A 15618-nucleotide genomic window follows, 5' to 3' on the forward strand; every position below is an offset into this window, starting at 1 on the left:
CATTATCAGGAGCAGAGTATGGAAGCTGATGTATGGCTGGGAGTTGGGGGCTTGTGGTGACTCATTTAAATAGAGATAATGGAAATAATGAGAATAATATCTGGTGGATTCAGGTCAGGTAGTGAGTGAGCTTTTGTGGGTTTGCTCTGAAATCCTGGCTACCATTTGTTTTTATGGGAAAATGTTTTGATACTAAGTAACCATGTACAAAAGTTTAGAATAAAACTATTAAGTTGATGACATCTCTTATCTATCTTAAAAAATAGTAGAACAATGCCTTTTTTTATGATAAAACCTATTTGCTTATTTGGGTTCATACGGTATGTGCAAAACACCTGTCACAATTGTGGGGGAAGCCTTACAAAGATCTCATTTTCAGTTTTGAGAAGCGAAACAGTATATTGTTACTGTTTGCTTTTTATTTTCATTTGGCCATTTAGTAATTGCCAGTTGTCCTCAATTCACTCTTCCATTCATCTGACCACAAGCAGTTTAAAAATTAGGGAAAGGTCTTCATGACAGCATTCAGATATCCTTGTTTCTATGTAGGGTCTGCAGGGCAGGCCTAGAATTGACCATTTCTATTTTAAAATGTTGATTTATCCATGTGTAATATGTATAGAGACCTGTTTTGAAGGGGAAATCTGCTGATTTACATAGCACAAAACCAAGAAATAAAAGAATAGGGAGAAAAAATTAAAGCAGACACAGAAAGTGCTGCACTTACCAATTTGTTAGTCTATCTGCATCTCCACTAAGAACACCTAAAAAAGCAAGGTAAGAAAACACAAAAACAGATACCCAAACTAAATATTATGCAGTATAAAATGTTCCTCTATTCAATTTCCAGATTTTATTAAACTATTAGCATGCATTGTAAAGTGTATCCATTTTTGAAATCTTTCCTCATGCTCATTAGAAGATGTTCTAATATGAAAAGGGATGTTGACATAAGTGTCTTTGTCCTGGATTCAGATGCAATGTATGATCAGGAAGAGGAATGAAGCTTATTGTTAACCTAGAGTTATTTAGTCTCTTTGTTCTTAATTATTGGTAGGTAGAGGATATGATTTTAATTGTATTTTATGCACTAAGAAGAAACTTTTCTTTTGTTCTTCAAGGAACCAAATGGAGAGACCCCTTCATCTTTATACAGAGTTGCAGCAGTACTTCTACAATTTAATCTTATTGATTTAGATGATCTTTATGTACATGTAAGTCAATAGGCTGCTAATAATATTTAGTTGTCCATCCCAGGGGTGCAGGGAGGAGTAGACAGCCTTTATAGCACTCCAAGGTTGGCCCTAGGCTTTCATGTCTTAGTTTTTGAAGCCCTTATGCTTTATTGCTTTGTGTTTACTTTATAAAGGGAATCAATTTAATGCTTTGACAAACTGTGGAAATCAGATACTTTAATCATCCTTGCAGGATTCAAAGTTGGATATGACATTCTCAATTGTCATCAAGGCATATCTCATGGGGGAGAAGCCAAATTCTAAACAGTGTGGTTTTAAACTTCTCTATTATACATAAATCACAGGAAATACGGGATTACCTAGATACTTGTTCCTTTTCCCCAAAATGTTAATTTTAGGCATTCAGGATGAATTGCTGGATCCGGGATCTAGGAGAGTATGTTTGAAATTGTGATTGATGACCTCTAGTTTAGCAACAATTTAGCCTGTCAATTTAAATAAAACTAAGTTTGTAGTATAGCAATTACTGTTTTATTAGGTTGTGTGCTAGGATATCTATGAACTTAAACTTGTCCAAAGCTGATGTAACCTTCACTGCTTTTGCAGTCAATTTCTAACTTTCTTGCTTAGCATGTACTGTGGTTTACAGAGTTAGGTGACTACAACTTGGTCTTTACCTTGGAAGCAGTCATAGTCTAGCAAGGGAGAAACATTTTGCATTATATAGTAAGTACTGTGCTGGAGGTATTCACAGAGTGCTGTTGGGTCTTAGAACAGATAGTGACTCTCTATGTTGGAAGGCTTTTCCAAACTAGTGATGTTGAACTGGGATCTTGACAGATGTGTAGGTGTTGGCTAAGCTTACAAGGTAGGAAGCTTTGTAAGTAAAATGAACTGGGTATAAAGGTGGAGGTTTGAAAGGGCCTTATCATCACGTCAGGGGAACATCAGGAAGCTCAAAGTCATTGGACCCTGGGCTGGTATGTAGGGGAAATGAAGATGGAGAAATAGATTGGGGCTGAACTGTGATCACTTCATAATAAACTTGTGTTCACTAGCAAGATATGGCAGTTGTAACTTTATATGCATCTAGTAATACATTCCCAAAATAGACAAAACTAGAAATAGAAATTTAAGAAGCTTAAAGTTCATCCATTGTAATGAAAAATTTTAGACAATTGGCAGTGCTCTATATAAAAGATGGGGACCTATAGCAGATACATAGGAAAACAATAAAAATAGACGGCATAAAGAATGAGCAGTGGGGAGCATAATGAATTACAAAAGTTTGTTTAACTCTTTGTACCAGTCTATAGTGACTTTTCTTCCACCCCCTCTTTTGACTAATGGGGATGAAGTCTACAATATGTAGTTTATGATTTCACTGTTGCCTTTTTTTATTTGCTGCTGGTTTACTTTGCATTAGATTTAGCTACTGAATTAGATTATTCATTTCTTGGGGCAGGTACACTTCTATAGCTCACCATAGTGCCAAGCAGAAACTACTAAATAATGGATTATTGGCTGTATTTTTCTTTGTGTCTGGGCTACTTTATGAAATGTCCACATTAACCATCTTCCACGCATACAAGATGGCTGTATTTGAGATACTCAATCCTTTTTCATGATGGAGGGTCAGCTATACACATTACTTTCTCTTTTGTAATAAACTAGAAACTAGTTTGTGACTTAAGTCATATAGTTATCTAGGAAATGACAACTGAGATGTCAAATTGTTTATAATTTTTCTACTTGAGATTTTTCATTTAGAGGAATCAAGTTTATGCTGTTACGTAATTCAGTAGCTCACCTCTCCCAAATTGTATCTGTATGTAGTACTTTATTTAATTTGGAGTTTGTCCTTTAGAGGGGGTAATCTGATATTTTTAATGGAACAGGTATTCATTTCTTGGGTAAACCAAGTTCAGTGGTAAGCATCACTGTTATAGCATTGTGTTAACATGAAACTTCGAACTGCTACCAGATGTTAAAAGGTGTACAAAATTTAAGCTCTTAATTAGATTAAAAAATATAATGGAAAGAAACGTATTTAGAAGGGATATCATGGTCATGAATAAGCTGGACTTTGTTATTTATAATTTTATCAATTGAGTGTAGTGTTTGCTTTTTATGTGCAAATAGTATTAGCTGTTATATGAAATTTTAATGAACCATTTTTAGCTTCTTCCAGCTGATAATTGCATTATGGATGAACACAAACGAGAAATTGTGGAAGCTAAGCAAATTGTTAGAAAACTTACAATGGTTGTATTGTCTTCCGAAAAACTTGATGAGCGAGAGAAAGAAAAGGAAAAAGAAGAAGAGAAAGTAGAGAAGGTATGTGGTTCATTCTAGTAAAATCAACATTGTCTTCTGGATTTAGAATTATTTAATTAGTTAATGAACAATTTATTAATTTTCATTGTGGTGAAGAAAGGTGGTTTGATTTCTTACATACATTTCAAAATGTATTCTGAGTAAAATCACAAATGTATTTGTGACTTTTATTTGTGCTCTGTCTCTTAAGTCCCAAGGGGTTCTCAAAGGTGAATGAGTTCTAGGTTGCTGTGGCACAGAACATTAAGTACAGTGTAATATAATCCTTAGTCTACGAACTGTCACACTGTGTTTGCTAAATGAAAAAACAGATCCTGTTTTTTTTTTTCAGTTGCTAAAAACCTTGATTGTAGTTCCTGGAAAATACCATTGCATTTACCATGAATGGCAGCCATTGTTGACATACATTGTTGTATTATTTAGCTCAATTTTTTTAAATAAAAAAATTACTTTCTCTTTTGTAATAAACTAGAAAAAATAAACTATTTATTTTTTAAATAAAAAAAATTAGGATTTATTGGTGTCTGGTCTTTGTTCTTACTGTAATTGTTTATTTTTAGCCACCTGACAACCAAAAACTTGGTTTGTTGGAAGCCTTGTTAAAGATTGGTGATTGGCTTCATGCCCAGAACATTATGGATCAGATGCCTCCATACTATGCAGCTTCACATAAGCTAATAGCCCTTGCTATTTGCAAGCTTATTCACATAACTATTGAGCCGCTCTACCGAAGGTATGTTACTGTATGCTTTACTACTCATTGAGTTAGAATTAGTTTAGGACTATAAAAAAAACTGCATGGTTATCGTGTCTCTTCAAACCAAGCATATACTTTAGTATGTTTTATCAGAAGATACAAATTATTCAGTGTATCAGTTTGATATGTGTTAATTAGTGACTTGTCTCCTAACGTCTATATCAGGTGTTACAGAATGTGTGCTGCAGTGTAGTCTAAAAAGTATAGGTTAGACTTTTAGGTTGAGTTTGTTCCATTGAGAGTGAAAAATCCATTCTTCTGTTCTTTACTTTTCCTCCTATCTGAGGGGTAGAGAATTGTAAGGTTTTTACTTAGTGTATTTTCCTCTATCCTGGGTTGAGTGGCTCTGAGTGAGGACTTTGCCTCTCTGCTTGCCTTCTCTTTCCTGGCATTTAGGCTGCTGTTGGGGAAATTGCTAGTGCAGCCTCTCTCATCATCCCTAGTTACTGTGTCAACCAGTCCTCTAGTCCTCAGCCTACTTGCAGGATACTTAGGAGCAGTATTGGCAGAAGCTCTGGTTTCAGCCCCACAGAGCAGAGCCTGCCTCAAAAGCCCCAGCCTTGTGACTCGTGCATAGCTGCTGGCTGCTGCCTTCAGTGCCACCTGGGCTGTGGACCATGAAGGCTTCTTCTCAGAGAGTGACCCCTGTGACTCCACAGCGGGACACCTGCTCAGCAGGTGAGAACTCTGGGCATGCTGTGCTTTTTAGTGTGACACACTCTTTCATTATGCTGCTCACCTTCCCTCCCACCACCTACCTCATACTCAGTCTAGCTAGTGGAACCCAGATTGAGAAATGTTTATTGACTTAAGTCAGTGTTGTTTTATCCATATTTTTCTGTTTCATCTTCCAGTGTCTCTGACATCCATCCCTTGTTCCCCATGCCCATATTCAAATTCCTGATACTGGCCAAGTTTAACTAAAAACAAATTCATATGATGTATGTTAAGTGTCACTTGAAATTTGCGTTTTTCTGATTTCCTTTTCTTACGCAGTTAATTTTAAGCATTCTCTGAGTTCTTGATTTTTTTTCAAATGAGTATTGGTTTTGTATTTTCTACTAGTTAAATTATCTGGTACAATAAAGTTAGGCACAGTTGAAATATAGAAAGCAAATATGAGCAAGAAAGGTTTTACTTACTGATTAATATGACTGTATTAATTTAAAATGGGCTCTTCAATAGTATTAATATGAATTTTACTTCCTTTTATAGAGTTGGCGTTCCTAAAGGTGCTAAAGGCTCACCTGTTAATGCTTTGCAAAATAAGAGAGCACCAAAACAAGCAGAGAGCTTTGAAGACTTGAGGAGAGATGTCTTCAGTATGTTCTGTTACCTTGGTCCTCATCTTTCTCATGATCCCATTTTATTCGCAAAAGTGGTGCGCATAGGCAAATCATTTATGAAGGAGGTTAGTAAGAGTCTTTTTTTCCAAGCAGAAAACTAAGTTGTGGAGTGAACATGTTCTGAGCTTATTTGTGTTATGTATTTCTCTTGAATTAAAAAGAACATGAACTTAAGAAAAAAAGGTTGTTGGTTAAAGTTTGGGGAAAGTCCACTGTGTCCTATCTCTCTCTCTGTATATATCTCTCTATATATATATAAAACTTAAATTTAGCTAGATTATTAGTGGTCCCCCACATAGGAAAATATGCTTTGGACAAGTGATTGCTTTTGAATCCCCTTATAATTAGTGGTTAACTCAGTGTTCTTTCCTCTTGCTTTTCTTCTGCTCAGTTATTTTCTTAGCTGCAATTTTGAATCATTGCCATGATTTGTATGAAGTCCAAACTGTTGAGGAGGACCCATTCCTTAATTTTTATAGTAAGCTTTTCACTGAAATAAAGTACACAAATCATACTTGTACAACTCAGTGGCTTTTTCCAAACGGAATACCCGTGTCCACCACCCAGATTAAGAAATACAACAGTACTGGTGCACCAGAGTTTTCCTTGTACTCCCTTGTGGTCGCTACTTTAAGAGTAACCATTTGTGCTGCTTTATTTTAAATCAGCTTTGAGTTATTATTGACATACAGTAAACTTCACTCATCTTAAGTGTATAATTTGATGAGTTTTAACAGATGTGTACATGTGTGTTCACCACCACAATGATGACATTAAATATTTTCATCACCCCAGGAAGTTCCCTCTTGGTCAATTCCTTCCCCTTCATTTCTGGTTCCTTGCAACCACTGGTAGGCTTTCTGTCACTACAGTTTTGCTTTTTCTAGAAATTCATGTAAATGGAGTTCTATAGAACATACTCTTTTCTGTCTGGTTTCTTCCACTTAATGCTTTTGAGATTCGTCCAAGTTGTTGCACAGGTCAGTAGTTCCTCGATTGCTGAGTAATATTTCATTATATAGACATACCAGAGTTTATCCATTGACCAGTTGATGGGCATTTGGGTTGTTTCTAGTTGGGAGCTATTATAAATAAAGCTGTTGTGAATATTCTTATACAAGTCTTTGAGGGTTGAGGGCAATTTTGTTTCCCCAGGAATGGGATTGCTGGGCCATACAGATAAGTGTATATTTAACGTTTTGCCAAACTATTCCAAGATGTGTGTATCATTTTGTATTCCTGGAAGCAATGTATATGACTTCCAGTTGCTTCACATCCTCATCAACACTTGGTATTGTCAGTCTTTTTAAATTTTAGTTATTCTAATGGGTGTGTAATGGTATCTGTTGTGCTTTTAATTTATGTTTCCCTGGTGATCTGTGATGTTGAACATTTTTTCATGCCCTTTTTTGCCATTTGCAATCATCTATATTGAAATGTCCATTGACATTTGCAGCCCATTTTTAGCTGGGTTGTCTTCTATTATTACTTTTCAGTGTGATTTGCCTTTTCATTTTATGAACTGTCTTTTGAAAAGCAAAAACTTTTAATTTTGATTAATTCCAAATTAGCAATACTTTTATGGTTTGCTTTTTGTATTCTAAGAAACCTTTGCCTAATCCAAGGTCTTAAAGCTAAAAAGAATATGTAATTTCTTTTCAGTTGTAAAACAAGGTAGCCAAAAGACTAGAAATTGTTACAAGCACAAATGCAGTTTTCTCCAGTGTTTGGTAATTGCTTCTAATTTTGATTTATATATATATATATATATGTGTGTGTGTGTATATGTATGTATATATATTTTTTTATTTTGTTATCATTAATATACACTTACATGAGCAACATTGTGGTTACTAGATTCCCCCCATTATCAAGTCCCCACCACATACCCCATTACAGTCACTGTCCATCAGCATAGTAAGATGCTATAGCGTCACTAATTCTCTGTGCTATACTGTCTTCCCTGTACCCTCCCCTACATTATGTGTGCTAATAGTAATGTCCCTTTTTCCCGTTATCCTTCCCTTCCCACCCATCCTCCCCAGTCCCTTTCCCTTTGGTAACTGTTAGTCCATTCTTGGGTTCTATGAGTCTGCTGCTGTTTTGTTCCTTCAGTTTTTTCTTTGTTCTTATACTCCACAAATGAGCGAAATCATTTGCTACTTGTCTTTTTCCGCCTGGCTTATGTCACTGAGCATAATACCCTCTACTTCTATCCATGTTGTTGCAAATGGTAGGATTTGTTTTCTCATGGCTGAATAATATTCCATTGTGTATATGCACCACATCTTCTTTATCCATTCATCTACTGATGGACACTTAGGTTGCTTCCATTTCTTGGCTATTGTAAACAGTGCTGCGATAAACATAGGGGTGCATCTGGCTTTTTCATACTGGGCTGCTGCATTCTTAGGGTAAATTCTTAGAAGTGGAATTCCTGGGTCAAATGGTATTTCTATTTTGAGCTTTTTGATGAACCTCCATACTGCTTTCCACTATGGTTGAACTAAGTTACATTCCCACCAGCAGTGTAGGAGGGTTCCCCTTTCTCCACAACCTTGCCAACATTTGTTGTTGTTTGTCTTTTGGATGGTGGCGATCCTTACTGGTATGAGGTGATATCTCATTGTGGTTTTAATTTGCATTTCTCTGATGAGTCGCAATGTGGAGCATCTTTTCATGTGTCTGTTGGCCATCTGAATTTCTTCTTTGGAGAATTCTCTGTTCAGCTCCTCTGCCCATTTTTTAATTGGGTTATTTGCTTTTTGTCTGTTGAGGTGCACGAGCTCTTTATATACTGTGGATGTCAACCCTTTATCGGATCTGTCATTTATGAATATATTCTCCCATACTGTAGGATACCTTTTTGTTCTACATTGATGGTGTCCTTTGCTCTAGAGAAGCTTTTCAGCTTGAAAAAGTCCCACTCGTTTATTTTTGCTTTTGTTTCCCTTGCCCGGGGAGATATGTTCATGAAAAAGTCATTCACGTTTATGTCCAAAAGATTTTTGCCTATGTTTTTTTCTAAAAGTTTTATGTTTTCATGGCTTCATTCAGGTCTTTGATCCATTTCGAATTTACTTTTGTGAATGGGGTTAGACAGTGATCCAGTTTCATTCTCTTACATGTAGCTGTCCAGTTTTGACAACACCAACTGTTTAAGAGGCTGTCAGTTCCCCATTGTATGTCGATGGCTCCTTTATCATGTATTAATTGACCATATATGTTTGGGTTAATGTCTGGAGTCTCTGTTCTGTTACACTGGTCTGTGGCTCTGTTCTTATGCCAGTACCAAATTGTCTTGATTACTGTGGCTTTGTAGTAGAGCTCGAAGCTGGGGAGCAAGATCCCTCCCACTTTATTCTTCCTTCTCAGGATTGCTTTGGCTATTCAGGGTCTTTGGTGGTTTCATATGAATTTTTGAAGTATTTGTTCCAGTTCGTTGAAGATTGCTGTTGGTAATTTGGTAGGGATTACATCAAATCTGTATATTGCTTGGGCAGGATGGCCATTTTGACAATATTAATTCTTCCTAGCCATGAGCATGGAATGAGTTTCCATTTGTTAATGTCCTCTTTAATTTCTCTTAAGAGTGTCTTGTAGTTTTCAGGGTATAGGTCTTTCATTTCCTTGGTTAGGTTTATTCCTAGGTATTTTATTCTTTGTGATGCAATTGTGAATGGAATTGTTTTCCTGATTTCTCTTTCTGCAAGTTCATCATTAGTATATAGGAATGCAACAGATTTCTGTGTATTAATTTTGTATCCTGCAACTTTGCTGAATTCAGATATTAGTACTAGTAGTTTTGGAATGGATTCTTTAGGATTTTTTATGTACAATATCATGTCATCTGCAAATAGTGACAGTTGACTTCTTCATTACCAATCTGGATGCCTTGTATTTCTTTGCTTTGTCTGATTGCTTTGCCTAGGACCTCCAGTACTATGTTGAATAACAGTGGGGAGAGTGGACATCCCTGTCTTGTTCCCGATCTTAGAGGTAAAGCTTTTAGCTTCTTGCCGTTCAGTATGATTTTGGCTATGGGCTTGTCATATATGGCCTTTATTATGTTGAGGTACATGCCCTCTATACCCATTTTGTTGAGAGTTTTTATCATGAATGGATGTTGAATTTTGTTGAATGCTTTTTCAGCGTCTGTGGAGATGATCATGTGATTTTTGTCCTTTTTGTTTATGTGGTGGATGATGTTGATGGATTTTCGAATGTTGTACCATCCTTGCATCCCTGAGATGAGTCCCACTTGGTCATGGTGTATGATCCTCTTGATGTATTTTTGAATTTGGTTTGCTAATATTTTTTTGAGTATTTTTGCATCTATGTTCATCAGGGATATTGGTCTGTAATTTTCTTTTTTGGCGGGGTCTTTGCCTGGTTTTGGTATTAGGGTGATGCTGGCTTCATAGAATGAGTTTGGGAGTATTCCCTCCTCTTCTATTTTTTGGAAAACTTTAAGGAGAATGGGTATAATGTCTTCTCTGTATGTCTGATAAAATTCTGTGGTATATCCATCTGGCCTGGGGGTTTTGCTCTTGGGTAGTTTTTTGATTACCGTTTATATTTCGTTGCTAGTAGTTGGTCTGTTTAGATTTCCTGTTTCTTCCTTGGTCAGTCTTGGAAGGTTGTATTTTTCTAGGAATTTGTCCATTTCTTCTAGGTTTTCCAGCTTGTTAGCATATAGGTTTTCATAGTATTCTCTAATAATTCTTTGTATTTCTCTGGGGTCTGTCGTGATTTTTCCTTTTTTGTTTCTGATTCTTTTGATGTGTGTTGATTCTCTTTGTATCTTAGTAAGTCTGGCTAGAGGCTTATCTATTTTGTTTTTTTTTTTCTCAAAGAACCAGCTCTTGGTTTCATTGATTTTTTTTCTATTGTTTTATTCTTCTCAATTTTACTTATTTCTTTTTTGATCTTTATGATGTCCCTCCTTCTGCTGACTTTAGGCCTCAGTTGTTCTTCTTTTTCCAATTTCAATAATTGTGACTTTAGACTCTTCATTTGGGTTTATTCTTCCTTCTTTAAATGTGCCTGGATTGCTATATACTTTCCTCTTAAACTGCTTTTGCTGCGTCCCACACAAGTTGGGGCTTTGTGTTGTTGTCATTAGTTTCCATGTATTGCTTGATCTGTATTTTAATTTGATTGTTGATCCATTGATTATTTAGGAGCATGTTGTTAAGCCTCCATGTGTTTGTGAGCCTTTTTGCTTTCTTTGTACAATTTATTTCTAGTTTTATATGTTTGTGGTCTGCGAAGTTGGTTGGTAGAATTTCAGTCTTTTTGAATTTACTGAGGCTCTTTTTGTGGCCTAGTATGTGGCCTATTCTGGAGAATGTTCCGTGTGCACTTGAGAAGAATGTGTATCTTGCTGCTTTTGGGTGTAGAGTACTACAGATATCTGTTAGGTCCCTCTGTCCTAGTGTGTTGTTCAGTGCCTCTGTGTCCTTACTTATTTTCTGTCAGGAGGATCTGTCCTTTGGAGTGAGTGGTGTGTTGAAGTCTCCTAAAATGAATGCATTGCATTCTGTCTCCTCCTTTAGTTCTGTTACTATTTGTTTCACATATGCTGGTGCTCCTGTGTCGGGTGCATATATATTTGTAATGGTTATAACCTCTTGTTGGAGTGAGCCCTTTATCATTATGTAATGTCCTTCTTTATCTCTTGTGTACTTTCTTTGTTTTGAAGTCTATTTTGTATGATACTAGTACTGCAACACCTGCTTTTTTCTCTTTTTTGTTTGCATGAAATATCTTTTTCCATCCCTTGACTTTTAATGTGTGCATTTCTTTGGGTTTGAGGTGAGTCTCTCGTAAGCAGCATATAGATGGGTCTTGCTTTTTTATCCATTCTATTACTCTGTGTCTTTTGATCGGTGCATTCAGTCCGTTTACATTTAGGGTGATTATTGAAAGATATGTACTTATTGCCACTTTAGATTCATGGTTACCAAAGGTTCACAGTTAACTTCTTTGCTATCTTACCATCTAACTTATCTCACTTATTGAGCTATCATAAACACAGTCTTATGATTCTTTATTTCTCTCCCTTCTTATTCCTCCTCCTACATTATTTATATGTTAGGTGTTTTATTTTGTGCTCTTTTATGTTTCCTTTGACTGCTTTTGTGGGTAGTTGATTTTATTTTTTTGCCTTTAGTTAGTATTTGGTTTGTCTGCTTTCTTTGCTGTGATTTTATTTTCTCTGGTGACATCTATTTAGCCTTAGGAGTGCTTCCATCTAGAGAAGTCCCTCTAGAATACCCTGTAGAGGTGGTTTATGGGAGACAAATTCCCTCAACTTTTGCTTCTCTGCAAATTGTTTAATCCCTCCTTCATATTTAAATGATAATCATGCTGGGTATGGTATTCTTTGTTCAAGGCCCTTCTGTTTCATTGCATTAAATATATCATGCCATTCTCTTCTGGCCTGTAAGGTTTCTGTTGAAAAGTCTGCTGATAGCCTGATGGGTTCTCCTTTGTAGGTGACGTTTTTTCTCTCTCTGGCTGCCTTTAATACTCTGTCCTTGTCCTTGATATTTGTCATTTTAATTATTGTGTGCTTTGGTGTTGTCCTCCTTGGGTCCCTTCTTTTGGGAGTTCTGTGTGCTTTCGTGGTCTGAGCAACTATTTCCTCCCCCAGTTTGGGGAAGTTTTCAGCAATTATTTCTTCAAAGACACTTTCTATCCCTTTTTCTCTCTCTTCTTCTTCTGGTACCCCTATAATGTGGATATTGTTCCTTTTGGATTGGTCACACAGGTGTCTTAATATTGTTTTATTGCTGGGGATCCTTTTATCTCTCTCTGCATCAGCTTCTCTTCGTTCGTGTTCTCTGATTTCTATTCAATTAACGGCCTCTTGCATCTTGTCCATTCTGGTTTTAAGTGTTTCCAGAGATTGTTTTATTTCTGAATTCTCTCTCCCAACTTTATCCGTTAGCTCTTGCATTTTTCTCTGCAGCTCCATCAGCATGGTTATGACCTTTATTTTGAATTCTTTTTCAGGGAGATTGGTTAAATCTGTCTCCCCAGGTTCCCTCTCAGGGGATGTCTGGGTTATTCTAGTCTGTATCAAATTCTTCTGCCTTTTCATGGTGATAGGGGTAGTTGTGGGCAGTTGGCACGTGTGTCAGCTGGGAGAACATAGTCCCTTCCTGCTTGTTCGTCGCCTTCCTCTGCTGCGAGAATGGCGACCCCTAGTGACTTGTGCTGAGCAGCTGCACGCCTACTGGGTCTCTTAGTCTGTCCCGAGCAGGTGCGGAGTAGGCTCCACGTGGCTGCTGTGGGTGTGGCCAGTCTCACGCTGCTGCTCCGCTATGGTGGGGTGCGCCGAAAGAGGAACAGGTGTGAGGCTGTTTATCGCTGTAAAGGGCCTCACAGCTGTACTGGTGCCCAGGGGGTTAGGGTTCCCGGAGTTCCCTGGGATTCCCAGGTGGTGGGCTCAGTGTGCCGGAATGTTTCTGTCCTGCTGTGAGGCTCCTGTCCCTTTAAGACTTTCAAAAGGTACTCGCTTTTCTTTTGTCCTGTGGCGCCAGCTGTGGGGACCCGCTTGCTGGTTTTACTGTTCCTTTTCCCTAGTATCCAGCTCACCACTCACTGTGTGTCTGCACTCCTGGTGTGGATGACTAGGGCTGGGTATTTAGCAGTCTTGGGCTCCCACTCCCTCCCCGCTCTGACTCCTCCCCTCCTGCCAGGGAACTGGGGTCAGGGGTGTGCTCAGGTCCCGCCGGGCAGCAGCTTGCATGTTACTCCCTTCGTGAGGTGCTGGGTTCTTGCATGTGTAGATGTAACCTGGCTGTTGTACTGTATCTTCTGGTCTCTCTTTTAGGACTAGTTGTATTTGTTGTATTTTCAAAAATATATATGCTTTTGGGAGTCGATTTCTGTTGTCCTACTCACACCGCCATCTTGACTCCTCTAAGGCTGGTCAAATATTTTTCATACTCACAAATTTATGTTGTAAAAAGTTATTCTAAGTAGTTTATTACTACACATATTATTAGCCTATATTCATATAAAAAGAACATGTAACAATGTTTCATTACTTTGATCCTTGTAGTCTGAAAAGTATGAGTCAAGTTAAATACTGCCTGTTTAAAGAGCAAAAGGGTTGTCTTTTCCAGTGCATCATATTGGGAAGCATGTGAAGTTAATTTATCTCATTCCTGGTAATGTAAACATTGATCACTTGATTAAGGTGATGGCTGCCAGGTTTCTCCACTATACAATTACTCTTTTTCCCTTTGTTGTTAATATATATCTTATAGGGAAACAATGTAAATGGCCTCTTTCTCATCTTACTTTTCATCCACTAATGCTGTTCTTTTAAATTGACAGTCTTTTTTTTTTTTTTTGAGAGGGCATCTCTCATATTTATTGATCAAATGGTTATTAACAACAATAAAATTCTGTATAGGGGAGTCAATGCTCAATGCACAATCATTAATACACCCCCAGACTAATTCTCGTCAGTCTCCAATATTCTGAAGCATAACGAACAAGTTCTTACATGGTGAACAAATTCTTACATATTGAATAAGTTCTTAAATGGTGAACAGTACAAGGGCAGTCATCACAGAAACTTTCGGTTTTGATCACTCATTATGAACTATAAACAATCAGGTCAAATATGAATATTCATTTGATTTTTATACTTGATTTGTATGTGAACCCCACATTTCTCCCTTTATTATTATTATTATTTTTTTAAATAAAATGCTGAAGTGGTAGGTAGATGCAAGATAAAGGTAGAAAACATAGTTTAGTGTTGTAAGAGAGCAAAAGTAGATGATCAGGTGTGTGCCTGTAGACTATGTGTTAATCCAAGCTAGACAAGGGCAATGATACATCCACGGATGCAGAATGTTTCTCTAAAAACGGGGGGTGAGGTTCTAAGCCTCACCTCTGTTGATCCCCAATTTCTCACCTGATGGCCCCCCTGTGACTGTGCCTGTCTTAGGTTGTTCCTCCCTTGAGGAATCTTACCCGTCTCTGGCTAACCAGTCATCTTCTGGGGCCATACAGGGAAATGTAAAGTTGGTAAGTGAGAGATTAGCCATATTGTTTGAAAAGCTTAGCTTTTTACTTCTTTGCAGATTTATGCCCTGTGGCTTCTATGCCCAGCATTTGTCTTGAGGTATCTTTATCACTTGGAGGATTTATGATACTCTGTGAATTCGATATGAGGCACGAATTCTATTTAAGGGTTGTAATTAGGAAGGAAGAAGAAAAGCTATAGAGGTAGCAGATGGAAGAAAACATGGGAAGATTGATTATTTCTTTGACATATCTTCTTGTAGAGTAACTTAAGCATGTATAGGTTTTAAACTCCTAATTAAATTGCGCACACACATTAACATAATAGGAATACAGTTATGTAACCAAAGCAGATCTATAATTACCAGCTATCTCCAGTGAAGCCAAGAAAACCAGTTAGGCACCCTAGGCATTTGTGAAAATTTGTCTATGATATAATGGATATTGTCCAACTGTACTTGAACAGTCTGAGAGAAATCAGACAAATTAAAACAACCCATTCCTGGGAACTGTTCACATCCCATATGTTCTTTTAACCGCAGACAGTCTATAGTCGTAAGATTTTGGAGTGCTACAACTTGCACTTCTCCTAATTCTTGGTTGAGTTCCAACAGTATAGATCCAGTCAAATTTGTTGTTTTACTGTATGCACAGGCCAGCTTAGATATCTCCTTCATTCCAATTGCAAGTCCAGGAACCGGTGGGATGAATGCAGCTACAACTGCAGCATCGCCTGGATCTTTGTTGAGGTTTTTTGATGATCATCTTCTGGTATGTCTCTTCCAGAGAGTGCTGAAGTTGGAAGTTCTTCTTCATATCGTATCTAAGTTCATTTTCTGGGTAGCCAAATTAGGCTTTGATCCTCTGTATAAACACAAACAGACCCTTTGCCCACACTTTGATATGCCCTTTATACCATTGTGTAGAGAAA

The 15618-nt window shown here is 37.4% G+C and overlaps 1 protein-coding gene across 15 annotated transcripts in view; it reads left to right on the top strand.

The window, feature by feature from the left end:
• The window catches only part of THOC2 (THO complex subunit 2), a 134452-nt gene that overhangs the window by 51790 nt on the left and 67044 nt on the right, over window positions 1-15618 (top strand). For all 15 annotated transcript variants that reach the window (XR_012127448.1, XM_073227801.1, XM_073227798.1 and 12 more), the window contains 4 exons: window positions 1122-1214; window positions 3378-3533; window positions 4094-4266; window positions 5506-5701. Coding sequence is in view for 14 of the 15 variants with exons in the window: in XM_073227801.1 (XP_073083902.1) it covers window positions 1122-1214; window positions 3378-3533; window positions 4094-4266; window positions 5506-5701 (618 nt within the window). In the remaining variant the exon portion in view is untranslated. The remainder of the gene's footprint in view (window positions 1-1121; window positions 1215-3377; window positions 3534-4093; window positions 4267-5505; window positions 5702-15618) is intronic.

This window comes from Manis javanica, chromosome X (assembly GCF_040802235.1).
Source record: "Manis javanica isolate MJ-LG chromosome X, MJ_LKY, whole genome shotgun sequence".
Taxonomy (NCBI): domain Eukaryota; kingdom Metazoa; phylum Chordata; class Mammalia; order Pholidota; family Manidae; genus Manis; species Manis javanica.